Consider the following 27,500-nt stretch of genomic DNA (forward strand, 5'->3'; position numbering starts at 1 on the left):
TCCAGCACACAACACACTCCAGCACACAACACACCACACACTCCATCACACAACACACTCCAGCACACCACACACTCCAGCACACAACACACTCCAGCACAATACAACACACCACACACTCCAGCACACAACACACTCCAGCACACAACACACTCCAGCACACAACACACTCCAGCACACAACACACTCCAGCACAATACAACTAATATCTGTCGAAGAGTTCAGAACTATACATGTAATGTGATTATTCCTCTGAGCCCATCGGCAGATATTTGTTCATTTTAAGCTCAAACTCAAGTTTCTGTCCTGGGCTTCACACACACACATCTGTCCTGTGCTTCACACACACACATCTGTCCTGGGCTTCACACACACACACATCTGCTTTTTATAGTGGAAAATCTTTAAATTATTAGTTTATTTTAAGAACTGAAGGTTCTGTCGCTGCATCACTGCAAACACCCTTTAGGAACTTTTATTTTTAAGAGTGTATAAACATATTTATTTTTTAGTTCATTTGAATAAAAACGCTACAAAAATCATGATTCCAGCAACAACAAAAGCTGAAAAATTGCATTTTAACAGAAGATATTGCATCTGCAGGTGTGCAGCTCGGGTGTGTGCGGCTGTACTCTGAGCTGAGGCAGAGGAGACACACACACACACGGCCTCGGGGTTCGTCTCGTCACTGATGAAGATGAGTGTGAGTGTGTTTAATCAGTCTCAGTCAGTCATTACGCAGGGCAGATCCCGACACGCTTCCTCTACACACCAGGATATTCCCCGGCACGCGCTCAGGAAGCAGAAGAGAAGCGGCTGATTTCAGTGAAAACACACACACACACACACACACTGATGAGAGAAAGTTCCTCAGATACGAGAACTGAGCTGGACAGATGTGTGTGTGTGAAACGCAGGACAGATGTGTGTGTGTGAAGCGCAGGACAGATGTGTGTGTGAAGCACAGGACAGATGTGTGTGTGTGAAGCGCAGGACAGATGTGTGTGTGTGTGAAGCGCAGGACAGATGTGTGTGTGAAGCGCAGGACAGATGTGTGTGTGTGTGAAGCGCAGGACAGATGTGTGTGTGTGAAGCGCAGGACAGATGTGTGTGTGTGTGTGTGTGAAGCGCAGGACAGATGTGTGTGTGTGAAGCGCAGGACAGATGTGTGTGTGTGGAGCGCAGGACAGATGTGTGTGTGTGGAGCGCAGGACAGATGTGTGTGTGTGAAGCGCAGGACAGATGTGTGTGTGTGAAGCGCAGGACAGATGTGTGTGTGGAGCGCAGGACAGATGTGTGTGTGTGAAGCGCAGGACAGATGTGTTTGTGTGAAGCCCAGGACAGATGTGTGTGTGTGAAGCGGAGGACAGATGTGTGTGTGTGAAGCGCAGGACAGATGTGTGTGTGTGAAGCGCAGGACAGATGTGTGTGTGTGAAGCGCAGGACAGATGTGTGTGTGTGAAGCGCAGGACAGATGTGTGTGTGTGAAGCGCAGGACAGATGTGTGTGTGAAGCGCAGGACAGATGTGTGTGTGTGTGAAGCCCAGGACAGATGTGTGTGTGTGTGAAGCCCAGGACAGATGTGTGTGTGAAGCGCAGGACAGATGTGTGTGTGTGGAGCGCAGGACAGATGTGTGTGTGTGAAGCGCAGGACAGATGTGTGTGTGTGTGAAGCGCAGGACGGATGTGTGTGTGTGTGAAGCGCAGGACAGATGTGTGTGTGTGTGAAGCGCAGGACAGATGTGTGTGTGTGGCGCGCAGGACAGAAGTGTGTGTGTGTGTGTGAAGCCCAGGACAGATGTGTGTGTGTGAAGCCCAGGACAGATGTGTGTGTGTGGCGCGCAGGACAGATGTGTGTGTGTGAAGCGCAGGACAGATGTGTGTGTGTATGTGTGTGTGTGTGTGAAGCGCAGGACAGATGTGTGTGTGTGAAGCGCAGGACAGATGTGTGTGTGTGGAGCGCAGGACAGATGTGTGTGTGTGGAGCGCAGGACAGATGTGTGTGTGTGAAGCGCAGGACAGATGTGTGTGTGTGAAGCGCAGGACAGATGTGTGTGTGGAGCGCAGGACAGATGTGTGTGTGTGAAGCGCAGGACAGATGTGTTTGTGTGAAGCCCAGGACAGATGTGTGTGTGTGAAGCGGAGGACAGATGTGTGTGTGTGAAGCGCAGGACAGATGTGTGTGTGTGGAGCACAGGACAGATGTGTGTGTGTGAAGCGCAGGACAGATGTGTGTGTGAAGCACAGGACAGATGTGTGTGTGTGAAGCCCAGGACAGATTTGTGTGTGTGTGAAGCGCAGGACAGATGTGTGTGTGTGGAGCGCAGGACAGATGTGTGTGTGTGAAGCGCAGGACAGATGTGTGTGTGTGAAGCACAGGACAGATGTGTGTGTGTGGAGCGCAGGACAGATGTGTGTGTGTGGAGCGCAGGACAGATGTGTGTGTGTGAAGCCCAGGACAGATGTGTGTGTGTGAAGCGCAGGACAGATGTGTGTGTGTGGAGCGCAGGACAGATGTGTGTGTGTGGAGCGCAGGACAGATGTGTGTGTGTGAAGCCCAGGACAGATGTGTGTGTGTGAAGCGCAGGACAGATGTGTGTGTGTGTGTGTGTGTGAAGCGCAGGACAGATGTGTGTGTGTGAAGCGCAGGACAGATGTGTGTGTGTGGAGCGCAGGACAGATGTGTGTGTGTGAAGCCCAGGACAGATGTGTGTGTGTGAAGCGGAGGACAGATGTGTGTGTGTGAAGCCCAGGACAGATGTGTGTGTGTGAAGCGCAGGACAGATGTGTGTGTGTGGAGCGCAGGACAGATGTGTGTGTGTGAAGCGCAGGACAGATGTGTGTGTGTGAAGCGCAGGACAGATGTGTGTGTGTGAAGCGCAGGACAGATGTGTGTGTGAAGCACAGGACAGATGTGTGTGTGTGAAGCCCAGGACAGATGTGTGTGTGTGTGAAGCGCAGGACAGATGTGTGTGTGTGGAGCGCAGGACAGATGTGTGTGTGTGAAGCGCAGGACAGATGTGTGTGTGTGAAGCGCAGGACGGATGTGTGTGTGTGTGAAGCGCAGGACGGATGTGTGTGTGTGGAGCGCAGGACAGATGTGTGTGTGTGAAGCACAGGACAGATGTGTGTGTGTGAAGCACAGGACAGATGTGTGTGTGTGGAGTGCAGGACAGATGTGTGTGTGTGTGAAGCGCAGGACAGATGTGTATGTGTGAAGTGCAGGACAGATGTGTGTGTGTGAAGCGCAGGACAGATGTGTGTGTGTGAAGCGCAGGACAGATGTGTGTGTGTGAAGCGCAGGACAGATGTGTGTGTGTGGAGCGCAGGACAGATGTGTGTGTGTGAAGCGCAGGACAGATGTGTGTGTGTGGAGTGCAGGACAGATGTGTGTGTGTGTGAAGCGCAGGACAGATGTGTATGTGTGAAGCACAGGACAGATGTGTGTGTGTGAAGCGCAGGACAGATGTGTGTGTGTGAAGCGCAGGACAGATGTGTGTGTGTGAAGCGCAGGACAGATGTGTGTGTGTGAAGCACAGGACAGATGTGTATGTGTGAAGCACAGGACAGATGTGTATGTGTGAAGCACAGGACAGATGTGTGTGAAGCGCAGGACGGATGTGTGTGTGTGGAGCACAGGACAGATGTGTGTGTGAAGCGCAGGACAGATGTGTGTGTGTGTGTGAAGCGCAGGACAGATGTGTGTGTGTGGAGCGCAGGACAGATGTGTGTGTGTGTAGCGCAGGAAAGATGTGTGTGTGTGGAGCGCAGGACAGATGTGTGTGTGTGAAGCACAGGACAGATGTGTGTGTGTGAAGCGCAGGACAGATGTGTGTGTGTGAAGCACAGGACAGATGTGTGTGTGTGTGAAGCACAGGACAGATGTGTGTGTGTGGAGCACAGGACAGATGTGTGTGTGTGAAGCACAGGACAGATGTGTGTGTGTGGAGCACAGGACAGATGTGTGTGAAGCACAGGACAGATGTGTGTGTGTGGAGTGCAGGACAGATGTGTGTGTGTGGAGCACAGGACAGATGTGTGTGTGTGGAGCACAGGACAGATGTGTGTGTGTGAAGCGCAGGACAGATGTGTGTGTGTGAAGCACAGGACAGATGTGTGTGTGTGGAGTGCAGGACAGATGTGTGTGTGTGGAGCACAGGACAGATGTGTGTGTGTGGAGCACAGGACAGATGTGTGTGAAGCGCAGGACGGATGTGTGTGTGTGGAGCGCAGGACAGATGTGTGTGTGAAGCGCAGGACAGATGTGTGTGTGTGTGTGTGAAGCGCAGGACAGATGTGTGTGTGTGGAGCGCAGGACAGATGTGTGTGTGTGTAGCGCAGGAAAGATGTGTGTGTGTGGAGCGCAGGACAGATGTGTGTGTGTGGAGCGCAGGACAGATGTGTGTGTGTGGAGCACAGGACAGATGTGTGTGTGTGGAGTGCAGGACAGATGTGTGTGTGTGTGAAGCGCAGGACAGATGTGTGTGTGTGAAGCGCAGGACAGATGTGTGTGTGTGTGAAGCCCAGGACAGATGTGTGTGTGTGAAGCGCAGGACAGATGTGTGTGTGTGAAGCGCAGGACAGATGTGTGTGTGTGAAGCCCAGGACAGATGTGTGTGTGTGAAGCACAGGACAGATGTGTGTGTGTGAAGCCCAGGACAGATGTGTGTGTGTGAAGCCCAGGACAGATGTGTGTGTGTGAAGCCCAGGACAGATGTGTGTGTGTGAAGCCCAGGACAGATGTGTGTGTGTGAAGCCCAGGACAGATGTGTGTGAAGCACAGGACAGATGTGTGTGTGTGTGAAGCGCAGGACAGATGTGTGTGTGTGAAGCCCAGGACAGATGTGTGTGTGTGTGAAGCCCAGGACAGATGTGTGTGTGTGAAGCCCAGGAGTCAGGACAGATGTGTGTGTGTGGAGCGCAGGACAGATGTGTGTGTGTGTGAAGCCCAGGACAGATGTGTGTGTGTAAAGCGCAGGACAGATGTGTGTGTGTGAAGCGCAGGACAGATGTGTGTGTTTGAAGCCCAGGACAGATGTGTGTGTGTGAAGCCCAGGACAGATGTGTGTGTGTGAAGCCCAGGACAGATGTGTGTGTGTGAAGCACAGGACAGATGTGTGTGTGTGGAGCACAGGACAGATGTGTGTGTGTGAAGCACAGGACAGATGTGTGTGTGTGGAGCACAGGACAGATGTGTGTGTGTGGAGCACAGGACAGATGTGTGTGTGTGGAGCACAGGACAGATGTGTGTGTGTGAAGCACAGGACAGATGTGTGTGTGTGGAGCACAGGACAGATGTGTGTGAAGCACAGGACAGATGTGTGTGTGTGGAGTGCAGGACAGATGTGTGTGTGTGGAGCACAGGACAGATGTGTGTGTGTGGAGCACAGGACAGATGTGTGTGTGTGGAGCACAGGACAGATATGTGTGTGTGAAGCCCAGGACAGATGTGTGTGTGTGTGTGAAGCCCAGGACAGATGTGTGTGTGTGTGAAGCCCAGGACAGATGTGTGTGTGAAGCACAGGACAGATGTGTGTGTGTGAAGCGCAGGACAGATCTGTGTGTGAAGCGCAGGACAGATGTGTGTGTGTGAAGCCCAGGACAGATGTGTGTGTGTGAAGCGCAGGACAGATGTGTGTGTGTGAAGCGCAGGACAGATGTGTGTGTGTGAAGCGCAGGACAGATGTGTGTGTGAAGCGCAGGACAGATGTGTGTGTGAAGCGCAGGACAGATGTGTGTGTTTGAAGCCCAGGACAGATGTGTGTGTGTGAAGCGCAGGACAGATGTGTGTGTTTGAAGCCCAGGACAGATGTGTGTGTGTGAAGCGCAGGACAGATGTGTGTGTGTGAAGCGCAGGACAGATGTGTGTGTGTGAAGCGCAGGACAGATGTGTGTGTGAAGCGCAGGACAGATCTGTGTGTGAAGCGCAGGACAGATGTGTGTGTTTGAAGCCCAGGACAGATGTGTGTGTGTGAAGCGCAGGACAGATGTGTGTGTGTGAAGCCCAGGACAGATGTGTGTGTGTGAAGCGCAGGACAGATGTGTGTGTGTGAAGCACAGGACAGATGTGTGTGTGTGAAGCGCAGGACAGATGTGTGTGTGAAGCGCAGGACAGATGTGTGTGTGAAGCGCAGGACAGATGTGTGTGTTTGAAGCCCAGGACAGATGTGTGTGTGTGAAGCGCAGGACAGATGTGTGTGTGTGAAGTGCAGGACAGATGTGTGTGTGTGAAGTGCAGGACAGATGTGTGTGTGTGAAGTGCAGGACAGATGTGGACACACACAGCCCGAGAGAAACCAGGAGACAGACGAGACGCAGCTGAAGTTTTTCCACTGGAATCCCGTAATTACAAGCGATTAGAGGACAAGCTCGTTTTAGTGCACGCTGCTATTCCTGAGTCTGACATGAATCTCACAGTCTATGGAATATTTAAGAGTCTCGTGATGAAAGGGTTATTTTCTCCAGTCACGAATCATCAGCACACGAATCAGCAAAAGAATCATCAGCACACGAATCATCAGAACACGAATCATCAGCACACGAATCATCAGAACACGAATCATCAGCACACGAATCAGCAAAAGAATCATCAGCACACGAATCATCAGAACACGAATCATCAGCACACGAATCAGCAAAAGAATCATCAGCACACGAATCATCAGAACACGAATCATCAGCACACGAATCATCAGAACACGAATCATCAGCACACGAATCATCAGAACACGAATCATCAGCACACGAATCATCAGCACACGAATCAGCAAAAGAATCATCAGCACACGAATCATCAGAACACGAATCATCAGCACACAAATCATCAGAACACGAATCATCAGAACACGAATCATCAGAACACGAATCATCAGCACACGAATCATCAGAACACGAATCATCAGCACACGAATCATCAGCACACGAATCATCAGAACACGAATCATCAGCACACGAATCATCAGAACACGAATCATCAGAACACGAATCATCAGAACACGAATCATCAGAACACGAATCATCAGCACACAAATCATCAGAACACGAATCATCAGCACACGAATCATCAGCACACGAATCATCAGAACACGAATCATCAGCACACGAATCATCAGAACACGAATCATCAGAACACGAATCATCAGCACACGAATCATCAGAACACGAATCATCAGCACACGAATCATCAGAACACGAATCATCAGCACACGAATCATCAGAACACGAATCATCAGCACACGAATCATCAGAACACGCCGGTTCGTTACATACTCACCGATACACGCGTGTGTCCTGCTGTCCTGCTGAAGGGAATCCCAGCATGCCACACGCCACACGACTGCTGCTCAGGTCCCAGCCCAGATCACACACCCGCCTCCATTTCCCAGCATGCTTCACCTCCACCACGCCCTCTGTTACCATGCCAGAGTTCTGTGTGGTGGCGCGAACGGGCCGGAGACGCACTTCCTCCAGCCGGACCGATGAGGTGAACTGAAGAGAGAAACAAATAATAAATATAATCTAATATAAGTTGTACTTTTATTAAGTATTAAAAGTATCAGTATTTTTCATAAAAACTGCAGCCTTGGTGAGCAGAAGAGACTCTTTCAGAAACATTTCCCTCATCTTCCCTCGCGGGGCAAAATGACCCGAAGCCCTTAAATTATACTTAATATTTTTTTTCTTTTTTCTTTCATTTACCTTTAAATTACTAGATTTGATCAATAAATAATAAATAAATAGTAATTTAGTAATTGAAGCACATTCCTCACATTCGTTCAACTTAAATTAAAAATTTTTAACCCGAGGGAAGGATGAGTTCTGACCTGCTCGTCCGTGTTGGTGAAGTCCAGATCCATCCTGTTACTGTGCTCCGGCTCAGGACTGTGAACCGGCTCTGGTCGCTCAGGACGTCTGGTGTTCTGACCGCGTGTCACTTCCTGTGTGCGTATGAATGAGGCCCGGCTGCGCAGGAAGTCCGGCAGCTGGTGTCCGCGCGGCAGGCCGTTAGCAACACTCTCGAGCCCGTTCCTGCGCAGCTGAATCCGGTGTCCGTGGATCTGAGGAGAGGACGGGCCCTGGCTGCTGCGTTGGAGCCCGATCTCGTGGCCACGCTGGCGGGGAGAACTAGCGGGTGAGCTGGCGGGTGAACTGGCGGGAGCGTTCGAGAGCAGGCTGGAGGGCTGAGGTGGAGAAGCTGGACTTGATTCTTGGTAATGCGGGACGTGACCCTGGTTGGGACGGTCCGGACTGCAAATGACGCCCAGATCTTCAGAGTGAGAGCAGTCGCTCACACCCCAACCGTTAGACCGACAGTCCGACAGTGAGCTCTCGCTGCCCAAACACGAGACGTTATCCAGCCAGATCGGACCTGAACAGACGGAGAAGCCAGCAATATAAGCTTTACAGAAGACAATAGTGTCATTATTCAGATCAGTTCAGTCCGTTCTATATTACATTCTAATCAGGGTTTGAAATGATCACCCGTCAAATCCGAGTAAACTGTGGCACGTAACGCTGTCAAATCACTAGCCAATTTGGCAGGTTACATATGTTTATGCTGGGGAAGCCAAATCTGCGCAGATTTAGCGGAAATACTTGTGAGTTATCATTATATATTAAATACAGCATATCTGGCTTACTTGAACACACACATCACTACGCAACAAATAACGGCGCGCTTTTTCATTTGCATTGCAGCAAAACCGAAGATTAAAGAGCATTTGGTTAACAGAAAAGACATTGTTATTTTCCAACATTCTAAATTTTTTTATGTTCTTTGTACTATACTGATCTGTCCACCTAAAATATGTTTTTGGTGATGAGGATGAAAGAGGAAGGGAGGAGATGGCTGGAATGGATGACAGGATTTTGTTTAAATGAGAAATAAATGTATGTGTCACATTGTGGTTTCCTCAGGAACAGACTGAAGACTCCGATTATAGATACAAACAAGGCGGAGCCAGAGGGACGAGGGAGCCGAGGTGCAGCCAGAGGGACGAAGGAGCCATGCGGAGCCAGAGGGACGAGGGAGCCAGGCGGAGCCAGAGGTACGAGGGAGCCAGGCGGAGCCAGAGGTACGAGGGAGCCAGGCGGAGCCAGAGGGACGAGGGAGCCAGAGGGACGAGGGAGTCAGGCGGAGCCAGGGGGACGAGGGAGCCAGGCGGAGCCAGAGGGACAAGGGAGCCAGGCGGAGCCAGGGGAACGAGGGAGCCGGAACGAAGGAGCCAGGCGGAGCCAGAGGGACGAGGGAGCCAGGCGGAGCCAGGGGAACGAGGGAGCCGGAACGAAGGAGCCAGGCGGAGCCAGAGGGACGAGGGAGCCAGGCGGAGCCAGAGGGACGAGGGAGCCAGGCGGAGCCAGAGGGACGAGGGAGCCAGGCGGAGCCAGGGGAAATGAGGGAGCCGGAACGAGGGAGCCAGGCGGAGCCAGAGGGACGAGGGAGCCAGGCGGAGCCAGGGGGACGAGGGAGCCAGGCGGATCCAGAGGAACAAGGGAGCTGAGGTGGAGCCAAAGGGACGAGGGAGCCGAGGTGGAGCCAGAGGGACGAGGGAGCCAGGTGGAGCCAGGGGGACGAGGGAGCCAGGCGAAGCCAGAGGGAAGAGGGAGCCGAGGCGGAGCCAGAGGGACGAGGGAGCCGAGGCGGAGCCAGAGGGACGAGGGAGCCAGGCGAAGCCAGAGGGAAGAGGGAGCCGAGGTGGAGCCAGAGGGACGAGGGATCCAGGCGGAGCCAGAGGGAAGAGGGAGCCAGGCGGAGCCAGAGGGACGAGGGAGCCAGGCGGAGCCAGAGGGACGAGGGAGCCAGGCGGAGCCAGAGGGACGAGGGAGCCAGCGGAACCAGAGGGAAGAGGGAGCCGAGGTGGAGCCAGAGGGACGGGAGCCAGGCGAAGCCAGAGGGAAGAGGGAGCCAGGCGAAGCCAGAGGGAAGAGGGAGCCAGGCGAAGCCAGAGGGAAGAGGGAGCCAGAGGGACGAGGGATCCAGGCGGAGCCAGAGGGAAGAGGGAGCCAGGCGGAGCCAGAGGGACGAGGGAGCCAGGCGGAGCCAGAGGGACGAGGGAGCCAGCGGAACCAGAGGGAAGAGGGAGCCGAGGTGGAGCCAGAGGGACGAGGGATCCAGGCGGAGCCAGAGGGAAGAGGGAGGCAGGCGGAGCCAGAGGGAAGAGGGAGGCAGGCGGAGCCAGAGGGACGAGGGAGCCAGGCGGAGCCAGAGGGACGAGGGAGCCAGGCGGAGCCAGAGGGACGAGGGAGCCAGGCGAAGCCAGAGGGAAGAGGGAGCCAGGCGAAGCCAGAGGGAAGAGGGAGCCGAGGTGGAGCCAGAGGGACGAGGGAGCCAGGCGGAGCCAGAGGGACGAGGGAGCCAGGCGGAGCCAGAGGGACGAGGGAGCCAGGCGGAGCCAGAGGGACGAGGGAGCCAGGCGGAGCCAGAGGGACGAGGGAGCCAGGTGGAGCCAGAGGGACGAGGGAGCCAGGCGAAGCCAGAGGGAAGAGGGAGCCAGGCGAAGCCAGAGGGAAGAGGGAGCCGAGGTGGAGCCAGAGGGACGAGGGATCCAGGCGGAGCCAGAGGGAAGAGGGAGCCAGGCGGAGCCAGAGGGACGAGGGAGCCAGGCGGAGCCAGAGGGACGAGGGAGCCAGCGGAACCAGAGGGAAGAGGGAGCCGAGGTGGAGCCAGAGGGACGAGGGATCCAGGCGGAGCCAGAGGGAAGAGGGAGCCAGGCGGAGCCAGAGGGACGAGGGAGCCAGGCGGAGCCAGAGGGAAGAGGGAGCCAGGCGGAGCCAGAGGGAAGAGGGAGCCAGGCGGAACCAGAGGAACGAGGGAGCCAGGCGGAGCCAGAGGGACGAGGGAGCCAGGCGAAGCCAGAGGGAAGAGGGAGCCGAGGTGGAGCCAGAGGGACGAGGGATCCAGGCGGAGCCAGAGGGAAGAGGGAGCCAGGCGGAGCCAGAGGGACGAGGGAGCCAGGCGGAGCCAGAGGGACGAGGGAGCCAGCGGAACCAGAGGGACGAGGGAGCCAGCGGAACCAGAGGAACGAGGGAGCCAGGCGGAGCCAGTGGGACGAGGGAGCCAGGTGGAGTTAATGGACCGACGGGCCGAGGTGGAGACCCGGCATCCACCGACCATGATGGAGCTGGAGACTGGCAGACCCGTGGCGAGCCCACATCACTGGTGTTGGGATGAGGGTGAGCTGAGGGGCTACTAGGAAGCAGCAGAGGCGGGGATGAGGATATGATGGGAGGAGGTGGGAGAGGGATGCTGGGTGGGAATTTGGAACAGATAGTTCCGGGCAGACAGATAAAACATATGATGGAGGAAGACAGGGTATTTCAGTGTCGAAGTCTATTAAATCCACCTCCTCTAAACGAGGACAGAGACAGGAGACGCGAGCGCGGTGGCCATCTTAGCTGAGGGCTGTGGCGTCTGGGAGGTTAATGGGGTGCTGGAAAGTCCCCGATCTGGAACAGGGTCCTCAGGGTGTTGTTATCGAGGGAGCTGGAAATGGCGATTCGGAGGAATTCCCTTGAAAACTCTAAAAGGTTGTGTATCTCCTGAGCCAAAGATGAACATTACCCGTTCATCCGTTTGGGTTGGTCCGATCTTCTGTCACACTGTGGTTTCCTCAGGGACAGACTGAAGACTCCGATTATAGATACAAGCTGAAACTTTAATAACAGTACTCTGGAGCCAGCTGACAGACAGGGCGCACACATAAGCGGAACGGGGAGATCGGACAACGACTGAAAGAAAGGGTGCATCTTAAATAGCAAACAGAAACGAGATAATTAATCAAACACAGCTGGGACAAATTAACTCATAATGACAGAAATATATAGAATTTTAGGGTATTTTATTATATATGAATATAGCTGTGACGTAGTTTATCTGTTTCTTATTTGTTTCATTTTTGGCTAAGTAGAAGTTCTGAATGGCCGGTAACTTAAAAATGTAGTAGCCAAATTGGCCGGTGAGTGAAAAAGTTAATTTCAAACCCTGATTCTAATGATTTTTTTCTTGGCAATGATGAATCATTCACAAGAACAGGAACATGAAGGAAGGCACTCGAACTCTGATCTTACCGCGACCCTCGCCGAACTTTGCGCTGTGAGCCCAGGTGAGTCCCCGAGAAAAGCCCAGTTCTCGACACACGACATTGGCCAGATTGATGTTGACCTCGTCGTCACACACGGTTCCCCACTCGCCGCTATGAAACACCTCCACGCGACCCTCGAACTTGGTCCTGCCGCCCACCAGACGCACCTGGACTCCCGGAGCGGCGAGCCGGAGCGGGGCGAAGACACTGAGGAGCAGCAGCTGGAAGAGCATCTCGGATCCCAGCGGATGAGTTCAGGAGCCAGGCTTCTCCAGCTAATGACCTGCCAGCAGCAATCAGACCAAAGCACAGAGCAGAGAAGATAAAACACAGCACAGCGCAACCAGAAGTGAAGAACACAGCTCCACTGGGGCTCTGAGCCGGAGCAACACTGAGAATACGAGCTTCTTCCTCAGTGTGTTTGTCTTGGTTTCCAGCACAAATATCTAAACATCCTTAACCCTCTGGTGCTCTTCGGCACTCTTCCGGAAAAAGAAAAAAAAAATTAGAATTTTTTTCTTTATCGGAATGGTACGAAACTTGATAAAGGTTTTGGCATTTGCTGTGTGAACACATAAAAGTCACGGACATGATTTGAAAGGTTTAATGGTCCTGTACACAACAGTCACACTCGTGCTGCTCGCGGTCAGAACGACGAGTTCCTCTAGTGGAGGCGTTCGGTACTGCAGCCGATCAACATCTCACTGAGAGATCATTACTGACATATCACACTCACATCTGGAACACAACTTGTTTAGATTTATGGCTTTGAGTTTCTCATGTTTTTGAAAATATATATTTCATATAAAAATTAAAAATAGTATTTTTGCAAATTTTTCATAACAATAAACGTAAAATTCTGTAACTTTTTTTAAGTTTACAGTTTTTACTGTTTTTACAACTTTTTTCTCTTCAGCAATAATCTGCCAAGTGTCGACTTTGAAAAGAGATAAAACTTCAGTCTGTCGCTCTGAAGCGTTCAAGATTTGCCACAGTTTAAGCTGGAAATTAAATGTTCAGGCCTAAAAAGTGAATAAATGGATTATAAATACAGCAAAAATAAAATTTAGTACCATAAAATCTCCTAAAAATACAAAATATTAAATAAAAAAACATGATCTAACTAAAATATAGTACATTAATTTAATAAAAAAAAAATATATATACATTTCAGTTTATGACCGACACGCGAAGAGCAGACATACATTTACTGGAGATGCAAGATGGCTGGAGATCAGTCTTGTTACTGAAAAATGTATTATGTTTAAATATCTGTTAGTGATGTCAGAAACAACCTCGTTTTTCATTTGAATTAAGATTATTTTTCCCCGTTGGCAGATATTTTTTATTTTTTCTAAGCACTTTATTTTGATCAGTTTATCAGAAAACAAGACTTATTATCAAAAGGCAGTGTAGCTTCTGTGTAATCCTGATTTAGGGATGTTTAGATGTTTGCACTCTAACACAGGCGGAAGAGCATCATTGGTGTGTGTGTGTGTGTGTGTGTGTGTGTGTGTTCTTCAGTGGTCCGAGAGGCCGTCATCGTCACATTTACAGATGTGTGTTGTGTGTTATATATCAGCAACCAGAACAAAACCACAGGCGTATAAACCCACACACACACATTCCACTGAAGCTGATAGTTAGCGCTGCGCCTCTAAAGGTCACGGCAGATTGAGAATTAAAGTGATAGAACTTCTGTCTTCATTTAGAAGATGTTCAGACATCTCTGATTTTTTCATATGTTGAAAGTTAATGGACATCAATGTTGCTTGATGCCCAATATTCTTCAAATGATCTTTGTGTTCAGCAGAAGACAGCCGTGAGCCGAGTGATGACAGAATAAGAACTGAACTGTCTCTTCAACGTTAAAAAGAGTGAGAGATTTTGATGCACAAATACACTATTAATCATCCACGTAAATCCAATACCAACTGAGAAAACTATCAGAGAAACCAGCTGACAAACACACAGAATCAAATAAAGAACTTCATATCTGTGAATCCCTGAGATCATGAGAGGAATGAGAGCTTTACACTCACCTGTGCGACAGAAGAGAGCAGGAGACCGACTGAGAGTGTGTGAGACGGAGAGAGAGAGTAAACCTCTGACCACAAGCTGCCTCTCTCTCTCTCGCCCTCTCTCTCTCTCACTTTCTCTCTCTCTCTCTCTCTCTCTCTCTCTCTTTCTCTCTCTCTCTCTTTTCTTCTTCTTCTGGTTTATGTAAAGTCAAGCGATGTTTTTTCACTGAATGGTTTCATAAAGTGCACTTTTAAAGGGACACACTCACTCTGAATCTTACCTCAACTCAACATTTCAGAATTAATTTTGACATATTTTTCACTTACTGAGACACATGGATGGAGGTCAGAAGATCGGAGAGCCGAACACCGAACAGGAGAACACCAGGGAAACACACACACACACACACACACACACACACACACACACACACACACACACACACACACACACACACACACACACACACACACACACAACCTTGAGTCAAGAGTTATGAAGAAACGTTCTTCAAGTAAAATTAACAGTTCACTCAAACTTATCTGGTCTTTAATAATGTTCTCAAAACATTAGCACAAAAACATTAGGCCTATTTATAAATCGTTCATGGAACGTTTTTTTATGTTGCTAGTTGTTTTCAGAGAACATTAAAAAGTAACGTTCCCATGTTTGAAGAATTCGTTTTTTTTTTCAAGTATTCAAGCATTCAGAAATAATGTTTTCATAACTCAATGAGAATGATGTTGGCTGTTGAACCCGATCCATGATCTATATGTGGGTTTATGATGGTCCATCAGCTCAGTGTGTTTGTGCTGAGATCGGGCTCTGGCGCGCGTCCACACCCACAATTAGTATGAGTGTGTGTGTGTGTGTGTGTGTGTGTGTGTGTGTGTGTGTGTGTGTGTGTGTGTGAGAGAAAAGAACACGTATTCTCTCCAGCGAAGAGCTCACGGATCACGTCCTACATGTTTCCATCTCCAAATCTTTCATAACGGCCCGAGACGCGATAGTCAGAGAAACAGAAGCACTGACATCACACTTCAAACCCAATGACTCATTTATAAGTCACCGCAGACGAGGGTCTTAAAAGGGATGCAGACTATTAATGGAGCCACAGACGCAATAACCAGCCTTTCTTCTTTAAGTCATTTGTATAAGTAGCACTTAAAATGAATGATTGTTCCATTTGATGTCTTGAACAGTGGTTATGTTGTTGGTGGTGGCGCCCTCTACTGGTCACTGCAGAGCTCCACTCATACACTCATTATTGAACTCTGCTGTGTTTTTAATGTGACTGGTTTACAGTGACGCCTCACCGCAGAATAAACGAGGCTCAGCCCGTGTTAACAGCCGAGCCCACGACTGCAGACGCCACCCAACGCGACCCATGAAACACTCGTACGGACTTCTTCAAATCCTCGTAACATTTGGCGCTGTTGCAAAGATAAGAAGAGATCAGTGCATATAAAGTACACAGTTAAATAAATACAAACATATTAATATATTAAGCACATGTGACCCTGGACCACAAAACCAGTCACATGGGATTTTTTTTTTTAAACTGAGATTTATAAATCACCTGATAGCTAAATAATCTCTCCACTGATGTGTGGTTTGTTAGGATAGGACAATATTTGGTCGAGACACAACTATTGAAAATCTGGAATCTGAGGAGCAAAAAAACATGTTTTATATATTTACGGTAGGACATTTACTAAATATCTTCATGGAACATGATCTGTGACCCATACAATGTATTGTAGGCTATTGCCACAAATATACCTGTGCGACTCCAGACTGGGTTTGTGATCACATATTAGAATAGATTAGAAGAATCAGTCCAATAAATAGAAACCAGACTCGATTCAAATTCATGTCTTTATTTGGAATTAAATGAACCTGGTTTGGCTTAGAAACATAAACCGTTTTGAGTGAAAACACATGAAAATGAGACAGTACATGAGTACATGATTACAGTAAATGTCATATATTAAACAATGCTCTAAGTTTATTTCTGCTGGGGAATCAGAGGTTCAGTGTTCATCACAAGTTTAACCCGCTGGTTCTGATGTCGGTTTCAGTCTGGCAGGTGAATATTGTCATTCTACATGTAGTTTCAGCGATTCTGGTCTTAAATTGACTGAACAGCCTGGCTCCTGAATCCTGAACGCAGCGAAAAGGTCCTGGTCCTTAGGGAAAACTGCATCAAACATGTACAAGAGCTTCATCTGTGGGCTCAAACTATAGAAGCAAACAGAACCAGCGTCCCGGTCCAGGAACACGCCGAGCTTCCTGACAGACTCTGTTTGGACTGATACAGTTTTCTGGTTGTGATGAGCCTTACACACACTATCTGAGCAATATAAACTCCATGACATCTCATTGCATCCCAGACGCACTCGATCACTCGCTCCCTTCCTCTCGAGTCCCTCACAGGCCACGCCCACGTGCACGTCTGGCCCAATCACATCCGCCGTAAAGAAGCAGCGCCCTGACAGCGCCGGGCGGCACAGGACCTGGTTGCACTCGTCAAATCTCTCGGCATTATCCGGAAGCTGCAGTTTCTGCCTCTGACGAGTGGCCACAGTGTTGCTCTCGTTCAGATGGAGGTGTTCGTTAGCCGTCTGAGGGTCGAAGGTGAGCGTGACGCGGTCTAAAAAACAGATTTATTAGATTAGCATCAACAATTATCAAGCGGTTCCCGTCAGCATATGCATACGTGTAGAGGACATAACGTGCTTCTGGGAAGTCATGTGTTACGTCCCTTTTGGAACTTGTTTGTTTTTTATCCCGGACGAGCCCCCAATATCATGTTATGCCCTGACTAGGTCAAACATTTTAGCCTACAATCTTGATGGTGATTTGAACACATTAATGAGCATTGAGCATGTTTAAACTCACATTTGTAGAGTCCTGGTTGGTGACCGCAGACTCCTCCAGTGGAAATTCTAGTCAGAGAAGAGTGTTAAGAGTAGAACCACACTGTTATACACTTATTTAAGCACATTTTTAAACATGAATATTATACTCTGATACTGGATGACAACACAACCTTAAAATACACTAAACAAGTACATAGTGTATAGTTTAAGTCCATTTGAGACACAAGTCATGCTACAGTACCTCAGTGAGCACAGGTACTCATCCTTTAGAGTTTCCTGCCCGATATTTCCAAGGTTATTATACCGCAGATCCAGCTTTTTCAGAGATGAAGAACTGGCTTTCAAAGACAACACCAACTGATTAACTTCTTTAATCTGACAGCCTGAAAGTCTGTAAAGCAAAAGCAGTTTTTCCTTTTAGATCAGCATATTCTCCCTTTATATGCGTTTATTTATCATGGTTTATTTGTTCATACTTTATGACTGTTTACTTGTCTTTAATGATGTTTGAAATTTATAAAAGTTAGGCTAGTAGATTTTGATGAGGTTGAAATTTCACTAGTATCTAAAATGTTGATGTCATAACCTTATGTAATAGAACACAAGGTTACATGGGTCAAAAACAATGAAAAAACAATAACTTAAAATAGTTGTATTAATTTATTTTTGTGGTGGGGCCAAGTTCAAATGTGAACCACTGGCCCAGTAGACCAAATCCTTAGCGTTGAGCCCTGGTTAGTTTGACTTACTTCAGAACTTCAAGAGGACATTTCGCGCTCTGCAGTCCAGCGGAGAGAATCTTCACTCCTGAATCACCGAGAGGATTGTCGCTGAGGTCCAGCACTCTCAGATTCAGATTTTCTCCTAAAAGCACATCCCTGATCAGCTCCATGTCATGACTCTGGAGGTCATTGTGGCTGAGGTTCAGGGTCTGAATCTGGCAATTGGGATCGCAGAGCGCAGTGGAAAGATGGTTCAGTGTGGACCGTCCCAGATCATTGTGGCTCAGATCAAGATGAATGAGGTGAGAGTTTGGTGACCTTAGGTAACACGCCAAGATAGCACAGTGCTGCTCTGTAAATCCACTTCCTTTGAGCCTGTCAGTATTGCATTCAAATGTACATTACATTTTGACCAAGAACATTATATGATACATTTGAAAGACATCACTGCATCTTAATACTTACAGAGCCTGTTTGAAGCATGTGATGGCTGGGGAGAATCTCTGAAACCCTTCTAAAGTGATGTTGTATTTCCTGAGGTCAAACTCATCGTGTTGCATATCTGACATTACAATCTGGTAGGCCAGAAGTGTGCACTGGAACAGTGTGAGGGGCTCTTTGGACCGTGAGCGTTCGAGATCTCGCATCTCCTTCAAAAATGACGTGTCCTTGAGCTCAACGAGACAACGTACAAGACTAATGCATCTCTCAGAGGACAGACCTTTCCTCTTCAAAGACTTAATGTACGTGGTCACCTTCTTGTGACCATCTGAACTACTGGCCCATGATGGAGGCAGGAGTCCTTCAAGTAGATCTCTGCTGGAATCGCAAGAAATCCCAAAGAGAAAACAGATAAAAAGATCCAAGTGTCCATTTTCACTTTGCAAGGCCACATCAATCACATCTTTGAGAAAATTACACAAATTAGAGTTCTGCCTCTTTTTAGCTGTTAAATTCAGGGAGTCTTGATTTCCTGATAGAAATTTGTGAAATGCAAACAAGGCTGCAAAGAATTCCTGGACACTGAGATGGACGAAGGTGAAAAGTTGTGTCCTGATATATCCACATTTGTTCTCTGTGACACAGGTAATGACACCGGGATATTGAAGCGCTTCATCAACAGTGATATTACAGCTCACCAAGTCTTCTTCTCTGAAGATGACATTCTGATCCTTCAGCTGCCCGTATGCCAGCTCTGCCAGTTTCATTATCAGTTCTTTGTGCTGCTGGAGAGCGTCTTGTTGTGACCCTTGATATTTTTCATGGCTGAACCCGGTCTGAATGCGCAGATAGTGGATGTACATTTCCGTCAGATTTGAGGGCATGTTCCTATCTTTCTTTTGTATTGTAATTATGTCTTTAAGAACAACCACTGAAATCCAACAAAACAGAGGTATGTGGCACAGTATCCACAGGCTCTTTTGAGACTTTAGGTGACGGATGATGTCTTGGCGTAGCTTTGGATCCTCAAGGTGCCTCATGAAGTACTCCTCCTTTTGCTCGTCTCTGAATCCTCTGATCTGTGTGATGTATCCCTGTAAGAAGATCTCCCTCGGAAGCTGTCCAGCTGCGACGGGCCGGCTGGTGATCCACAGGTGAGCGGAGGGAAGCAGTTTTCGTTGTAGAAGGTTTACTAGCAGGACATCCACTGTGGCTTCTTTAGTTACATCTGACAAAAGGCTGCTCTGAAAGTTCAAATCCTTTTTATATTCATCCAGACCATCTAAGATGAACAGAACTTTCCCATCACAGATCCATTCAGAGATCGGTCTCGCCTCTTTTAACTCAGGGTAAAAGACACAAAGCAAGTCAAATAGACTCTTTTCTCCTTCAAGCAAGTTCAGACTTCGGAACGGCAGCAGAAACACAAGCTCCAGATCTTGATTGGCTTCTCCGCTCGCCCAGTCAAGGACAAACTTCTGCACGGTGATCGTTTTCCCAATTCCAGCAATTCCTTTAGTTAAAACGGTCTTCATGGCTATATTTCCATCTGTGGGCGGCTGAAGGATTTCATTGTAGTTTATGAGTCTCTGAGCTGATGTGTTTAAATGATGTGTCGTCTCGATCTGCCAGATCTCATGTTCTCTATTGATGGGGTCAGACTCGTCATTGATGATAAACAGTTCAGTGTAGATCTGGTTTAGAGAGACCGACAGTTGTGCAGTTCCCTCCAAAGTCCTCTCCGCTTCAAACAGCATTCTTGATTTCATATTATTGCTTACATTCCGAAGAATTTCTAAAAATCAGGACAAAAATCAAGTTGGAAAGTCATTTTTATTAACAGGAGCATCACGCTTATGAATGCAGAGTTCTACAACAAGATATCTCACCATCTTTGTTTACCGAGGTAGAGTGAGACACCTGAGACTGAAAAACAAAACAAAAAATACTCATACATAAATATATATAACATACAAACCATTTCTTAAATGAACAACTGTTTCTGAAATTATCAGATACTCACCACATTTATGTTAAGATCACGAGCATGGTTTCCTACAATGAGTGGAGCAACTACTAACCCACCATTCTGCTGGTCAATTGTTAAGTTATTACTAGGGCTCTGAATTGATGGTTGCCTGAGTGATGTAGAATTATTATTATTATTATGCTGTCGTTGTGGAAGGTTGTTAGGTTGTTGAAATGTTCCAGAATCTGTTTGAACGTTACCATCTGTTTAAAAAAAATTAACAATTAAATACACAACCAAAACAATGTACATATTATAGTAAAGCTTATTGAAGATTGAGAAACATATTGTCTACTAACAAGTAAATTATAAATATTTTCCTACTTTTGCTTTGCTTTTTTCTTATTTTTTTCACTATGGACTTGATCTTTTTTAATGCTGTTTTCTCTCCACATTTTTTCTGTAGTTCCTTTACTGTGTCTTCCAAACTCCCTGTTGTTCTTCTCCAGTTGTGTTAAGCAAAGACAAACAGTTAGAAGAATAAAATGTATGTACAATAGCTAAACTGATATGCAAAATAAAGTTGGTGATTAGCTGTTAGGGTTAGATACACCTACACATTCATATACCTGTTCACCTGATCATTTAGCAGACACGAGAGTTCAAACTTAAAAAGTTCCCTTGGCTTTTGGAATTAAAATAACCGCACATCATCACACACCCTTCACCATACCTAGAGATTGGCATGGTTGTATTTCAGTTCGCCTAATAGCTGGTTTGATTTGAATTGAGAGATGATCTGATGAAAGTACCCCATGCCAATCTCTAGGTATGGTGAAGGGTGTGTGATGATGTGCGGCTATTTTAATTCCAAAGGCCAAGGGAACTTTATCAGGATGCACAGCTGTCACGGCTTAGCAGGAGGAACAGACATAGGTAATTACAAACGATGATAAGGTGTAATATACATGACCTCACAAACAATAACCGACACGGGACAGAACTGAATGGGAGAATACACACACAGGGTAAACAAGGGAACTAACTAGACACTGGTGGATGAGGGTTAACTAATCAGTGATGAACAAGAACAGGTGCAGACAAGACAGAACATAATTGTGACAATAGTATTCTGGTTCCATGAAATAACTGGCATTTAAAAATAAAAATATGCCTGCCTCTATGGGAATTTAACATAGGGATGTCCTGACTTATGCACCCTGTATTTTAAGTACATTTAGTTATTTACGATACATTATTCATTCACAATAATGTATGGTTATTAACATTATATAAATAACACCCCTTATTTGGTTTGGACACCCCTAGTTTAGAGCGTTTTCTCTCAGTAAAACACGGCATACGTGAGATCGATAACGAAACCGTTCTGGAGGAGTATGTTCCCTAATCTAACCTGCATTCTATCATTTGGATCGATTGCAAAGGGCTTTATTTATTGCACAGCACCAACATCTTCTCATCTGAGCTGTCATTGGTCTGTGACCGTTCACCAATGTCAAAATGTTTGAAATGACCAATCAAATCAAAGTAGGCGGGCTTTATGCTCACAGGAGCCGCTGAGAGCGAATTCCAGTTGATAGCGGTCATAAAGTGCGAGATAAGGTGCAAACATTTCATATTTGACCACTGTTTTGAGAAATCGTAAACAAATAATAGAGACATTTTCATCATATTAGGCATAAGATTAATAATGAATGTGCACATATTGTGAATTAATTTAATAAACATATTTACATAACATCCATAGCCTTCAGTAAATTAAAGCTAGACAAGAACATCAAAGTTCCTTGTTAAGTCAGTAAAGCTGTTACGCCACATTAAAATGCCCTTGGACTAACTAAAGTGGGCTAAGACCCAGATGTGTACAGTGTCTGGCTCCGCCCCTGCTCTAGTTAGAAGTTTGGAGGCTGAAAAGTGTGGGGCTCAAAAATAAGTGTCATTTGCAACTCATTTATAGTTATTTTTATCAAAAAAATGTTGATAATGATTAAAAATGCAGTGCCCTTTGGAGGCATAACTTTAGATAGTTTGGCACGCAGGGATTGTGCAAGAGGTCCTCGCCGCAGCACGATGACGTAGCTGGATGGTCCAATGCGTAGTGGACGCTGTTACGCGCGGTGGTGTGTTTTGGTGACGTGATATATGCATGTGCACTAGTAGAGTTGGTGAACAATCGCACGTGCTTTGATCTTCCAAGAAGAATAAAGTTAAATATAAATGGTCACTTGAGTATGCAAGCTCTTTTCCGCCACAGAATAAAATAAAAAAAATAATAATTGCGACTTTTTATCTCACAATTGCGAGTTTACATCTAGCATACTGTCTTTATTTCTCAGAATTGCGTGAAATAAAGTCTCAATTGCGTGTTATAAAGTCAGAACTGCGAGATATAAAGTCAGAATTGGGTGTTATAAAGACTTTTTTTCTCCCAATTCTGAATTTATAACACATAATTGCGAGTTTATATCTCCCAATACTGACATATTTTCTCAGAATTGTGTAAATAAACTCGCAATTGCGAGTTATAAAGTCAAATTCCAAGTGAAAAAAAATATTATTATTTTTTACCTCAGCCTAGTTTAATATCTCACAATTCTGACTTTATAACATGCAATTGCGACTTTATATCATGCAATTCTGACTATCTCCCAATTGCGTATTATAAAGTCAGAATTGCGAGATATAAACATGCAATTCTGAAAAAAAAGTCTGAATTTCAAGTATATTTCTCGCAATTGCGAGTTTATATCTCATAATTCTGACAACACGCAATTGTGACTTTATATCACGCAATTCTGAGATACAAAGTCGCAATTACCTTTTTTATTTCTCACTCTGTGGCGAAAACAAGCTTCCATACATGTCTTGCAGACACTGAACAGCAAATCAAGAGGAACCTGATGTACAGATCACTGGAAAAACGAGTAGCCATTAATAAAGAAGGAACTCTTACCAGGCAAAATATCATTAAGCACTTATTTTTTGACATCTGACAAGATTTATTTTCTTGATGCTGTTATTATTTTTGCATTTTCCCTTGAATATGTACTGGTATTTTAAGATGTTTACAGACCTTATTGTATTGTACCTTTAAAATTACAGAGACAATTAGATTATGGTTTCTCTCTATATGGCTCTGGTAGCTACATACTACAATGATATAAAAATATAAAATATTTATTCTTTAAATGCCTCATTTTTTCTATTCTTTAATCCAAAATATTAAATGTTTAAGGTACAGGAACACAACAACCAATCTTTTTTTTCAATTCAACATCTGGATACTACGTCACTCACTCACACACACACACACACTCACTCACACACACACACACACACACACACACACACAGACACACACACACACACACACACTTCATCAACCACACGCTGACACATCGAGGTATCGCATAATATCACCTGCTCAAGTACTTGTTGAGTTTCTTTTGTATTAAATAGCGAAGCTTCTTATCCAGATCTTCGCAAGATCTCAGGAATCCTCTCACACTGCTCACGTTCCCGGGCTCCATCGCTGGCTGCACTTCTGTTTGTCTCTCTGTCTCTCTCTCTCTCTCTCTCTCTCTCTCTCTCTCTCTGTGTGTGTGTGTGTGTGTGTGTGTGTGTGTGAGCCTCTTCTTCTTCTGGTGTTTAATGGCGTGTGTGAGACTCTCTTCCCGCTCAATTTTTCAAACAGCAAAAGCGCGCCAACAGCCGCGCGGGGAAGTGACGTGTCGAGCGGCGTTCGTAAAAACACTTTCGATTCACTTAAAAAAATATTTACATTAACTTCCGTCTTCAGCATATGATGATTATTATATTATAGTTATGACCCTGTTTTTCGGTTCAGCATTTAATTTTCAAATTAGAGATTATGGTTGTATTGTTGTACACTTGTTAAGATCTTAAAGCACTTTCTGTTTGTTTTAAACAAGCGACTTTTAATTTTAAAATTTTAAAGTTCAAATTTGATATTTATACTACAACGAATTTTGTCCAACTGTTTAATACAGATGTGAATTTGTGTGACAATTTCAATGCGAAAACTTTTTTTTTTTTCAAACTAATGCTTCGACATTAAGTAATTGTTGAGTATGATCTGGAATATACTAAAGCAACAAACAGACAATAATGTGTGTGTGTTTCAGGACAAAACAACGAGTTTGTTCTTCATGATCTTACAGCAACTCCACTAAAACAATACAGAGCAAAATTAAACACTGAAAGAAAGAGGAGAATTTAATTTCGATTGATTTGTATTTTAATATATTCCTGTTGTTTTAATAATAATAATGTTTTATCTACACATCATCGCTTTTGTAAACCTCAAGTATTACCCAGAGATCAGCTGTGGTGTTTCCTTCAGTCACCAGCAGATGGAGACAGATGACAGACAGCGCCATCACTGTAGCGCATGCGCAGAACACACACACACACACACACACACACACACACACACACACACACACAGATGATGACCCTCTGAGCGCATATGAGTGACAGATGTCAGTAATGTTCATCTTCTGAACACATGCGCTCATGGACATCCAGGAAAGTGCAGATTTGGTCCTTTAACCCTTTATCTGCTCAGTGTTTGGTTTAGCGTTAGCACACTGAGAAACTCTGTTTAGGTGTGTCATGATGTTATGTTACAAATATCCAGTTGGTGTCGCTGTGTTTCCGGTCAGCGCGCGTCCAACGGTCCAGATCTGGCGGGAAGTTCTGAGGTAAGTGTTGTGAGAAACAGTCTGACACCACAGTAAAGCATTTCAATATTTCTGTTATTGTATAGTTTCAAAGGTCTTGCTGAACAAAATTATGTAATTTGATACAACAATAAAAAAATTCAATAAGGGTAAAATCATTTTCTAAAAACATGCTCTATCAAATGGTAAGTTTGTCCATTTATTGTTAAAGTAGCTAAAAGCTCAAATCTACTATTTGCTACTGAATAAAAAACAGCTGATCATTCAATGTTATTAATAAGACATTTAATGTTGTTATATTCTATGTGTGTGTGTGTGGGTGGGTGGGTGTGTGTGTGTGTGTGTGTGTGTGTGTGTGTGTGTAGCAGACAGTAAAATATATACTTTTAGGTAGTCAATTGTCATTTTATGGTAAAGGTAGAGAAACTAAAATAAAACTTTGGATTATTCAGTGTTAATATAATACATTTAAATTATATATATATATAATAATAATAAATTAGTTCACAAAAAACATGCATATTTACAAACTTTTATGATAGAAACAATTAATCGTGATAAATTGATTTGATATGCACAAAATATATATATATGTGTATATATCAGCAGCAGCCATATCACCCTGTAACCCAAGACTGGTGTCCCACTGAAGCTGAGCGGGGCTGAGTCTGGTTAGTACTTGGATGGGAGACCTCCTGAGAAAACCAGGTTGCTGCTGGAAGTGGTGTTAGTGAGGCCAGCAGGGGGCGCTCACCCTGTGGTCTGTGTGGGTCCTAACGCCCCAGTGTAGTGACGGGGACACTATACTGACAAAGAGCGCCTTCCTTCGGATGAGACGTTAAACCGAGGTCCTGACTCTCTGTGGTCATTAAAAATCCCAGGATGTCTTTCAAAAGAGTAGGGGTGTAACCCCGGCATCCTGGCCAAATTTGCCCAGTGGCCTCTGTCCATCATGGCCTCCTAATCATCCTCCTATATACTAATTGGCTTCATCACTGTCTCCTCTCCACCAGTAAGCTGGTGTGTGGTGGGCGTTCTGGCGCAATATGGCTGCCGTCGCATCATCCAAGTGGATGCTGCACATTGGTGGTGGTTGAGGAGATTCCCCCCTTCTATGTAAAGTGCTTTGAGTGTCCAGAAAAGCGCTATATAAATGTAATGAATTATTATTATTATTATATTTTTTATTGTTAGCTGAATTGCACTGAATGTATTAGAATGTTTTTAAAGGGATACTTCACCGCTGGGAAGATGAATGGCGGGTCTCGCTCCTCTGCTCCGGCCGCCTCTGGCTCCTCGTCCGCAGCTGTTCCTCCTGACCGCCGACGGGTCTCGCTCCTCTGCTCCGGCCGCCTCTGGCTCCTCGTCCGCAGCTGTTCCTCCTGACCGCCGGCGGGTCTCGCTCCTCTGCTCCGGCCGCCTCTGGCTCCTCGTCCGCGGCTGTTCCTCCTGACCGCCGGTGGGTCTCGCTCCTCTGCTCCGGCCGCCTCTGGCTCCTCGTCCGCAGCTGTTCCTCCTGACCGCCGACGGGTCTCGTTCCTCTGCTCCGGCCGCCTCTGGCTCCTCGTCCGCGGCTGTTCCTCCTGACCGCCGGCGGGTCTCGTTCCTCTGCTCCGGCCGCCTCTGGCTCCTCGTCCACGGCTGTTCCTCCTGACCGCCGGTGGGTCTCGTTCCTCTGGGTCTCGTTCCTCGTCCGCGGCTGTTCCTCCTGACCGCCGGCGGGTCTCGTTCCTCTGCTCCGGCCGCCTCTGGCTCCTCGTCCGCGGCTGTTCCTCCTGACCGCCGGTGGGTCAGCCTCTGCTCCGGCCGCCTCTGGCTCCTCGTCCACGGCTGTTCCTCCTGACCGCCGGTGGGTCTCGTTCCTCTGCTCCGGCCGCCTCTGGCTCCTCGTCCGCGGCTGTTCCTCCTGACCGCCGACGGGTCTCGTTCCTCTGCTCCGGCCGCCTCTGGCTCCTCGTCCGCGGCTGTTCCTCCTGACCGCCGGCGGGTCTCGTTCCTCTGCTCCGGCCGCCTCTGGCTCCTCGTCCACGGCTGTTCCTCCTGACCGCCGGTGGGTCTCGTTCCTCTGCTCCGGCCGCCTCTGGCTCCTCGTCCGCGGCTGTTCCTCCTGACCGCCGGTGGGTCTCGTTCCTCTGCTCCGGCCGCCTCTGGCTCCTCGTCCGCGGCTGTTCCTCCTGACCGCCGGCGGGTCTCGTTCCTCTGCTCCGGCCGCCTCTGGCTCCTCGTCCACGGCTGTTCCTCCTGACCGCCGGTGGGTCTCGTTCCTCTGCTCCGGCCGCCTCTGGCTCCTCGTCCGCGGCTGTTCCTCCTGACCGCCGGTGGGTCTCGTTCCTCTGCTCCGGCCGCCTCTGGCTCCTCGTCCGCGGCTGTTCCTCCTGACCGCCGGCGGGTCTCGCTCCTCTGCTCCGGCCGCCTCTGGCTCCTCGTCCGCGGCTGTTCCTCCTGACCGCCGACGGGTCTCGTTCCTCTGCTCCGGCCGCCTCTGGCTCCTCGTCCGCAGCTGTTCCTCCTGACCGCCGGTGGGTCTCGTTCCTCTGCTCCGGCCGCCTCTGGCTCCTCGTCCGCGGCTGTTCCTCCTGACCGCCGACGGGTCTCGTTCCTCTGCTCCGGCCGCCTCTGGCTCCTCGTCCGCAGCTGTTCCTCCTGACCGCCGGCGGGTC

The 27,500-nt window shown here is 47.4% G+C and overlaps 3 protein-coding genes and 1 long non-coding RNA gene across 4 annotated transcripts in view; 2 read left to right on the plus strand and 2 right to left on the minus strand.

Moving 5' to 3' along the window:
- LOC306990530 (lysyl oxidase homolog 4) overlaps positions 1–14,529 on the minus strand; it is a 32,104-nt gene extending 17,575 nt beyond the window's left edge. Inside the window, exons 1-4 of the mRNA XM_079597484.1 lie at positions 14,429–14,529; positions 12,067–12,363; positions 7,824–8,368; positions 7,274–7,488 (exon numbers count right to left, since the gene is read on the minus strand). Of these exons, the coding sequence (XP_079453610.1) occupies positions 7,274–7,488; positions 7,824–8,368; positions 12,067–12,313 (1,007 nt within the window). The 5' untranslated portion in view covers positions 12,314–12,363; positions 14,429–14,529. The remainder of the gene's footprint in view (positions 1–7,273; positions 7,489–7,823; positions 8,369–12,066; positions 12,364–14,428) is intronic.
- Positions 10,899–12,170, plus strand: LOC306990532. The gene is made up of 3 exons (XR_013795882.1): positions 10,899–10,954; positions 11,008–11,158; positions 12,032–12,170. It is a non-coding gene; the product is annotated as an uncharacterized lncRNA (long non-coding RNA).
- Positions 14,530–15,963: 1,434 nt separating the features above from the next.
- LOC306990247 (protein NLRC3-like) lies at positions 15,964–20,630 on the minus strand. The gene is made up of 8 exons (XM_079596800.1): positions 20,501–20,630; positions 20,171–20,379; positions 20,037–20,073; positions 18,172–19,942; positions 17,734–18,081; positions 17,226–17,375; positions 17,004–17,050; positions 15,964–16,755 (listed from the first exon to the last, which is right to left on the minus strand). The coding sequence occupies exons 4-8, from the start codon at positions 19,914–19,916 to the stop codon at positions 16,202–16,204; spliced, it is 2,844 nt and encodes a 947-aa protein (XP_079452926.1). The 5' UTR covers positions 19,917–19,942; positions 20,037–20,073; positions 20,171–20,379; positions 20,501–20,630; the 3' UTR covers positions 15,964–16,201.
- Positions 20,631–24,565: 3,935 nt separating this feature from the next.
- The window catches only part of filip1l (filamin A interacting protein 1-like), a 70,929-nt gene continuing 67,994 nt past the window's right edge, over positions 24,566–27,500 (plus strand). Inside the window, exon 1 of the mRNA XM_079597916.1 lies at positions 24,566–24,861. The gene's annotated coding sequence lies outside the window, so the exon portion shown is untranslated. The remainder of the gene's footprint in view (positions 24,862–27,500) is intronic.

The sequence above is a fragment of the Phoxinus phoxinus genome (assembly GCF_949152265.1).
Source record: "Phoxinus phoxinus genome assembly, chromosome: 22".
Taxonomy (NCBI): Eukaryota; Metazoa; Chordata; class Actinopteri; order Cypriniformes; family Leuciscidae; genus Phoxinus; species Phoxinus phoxinus.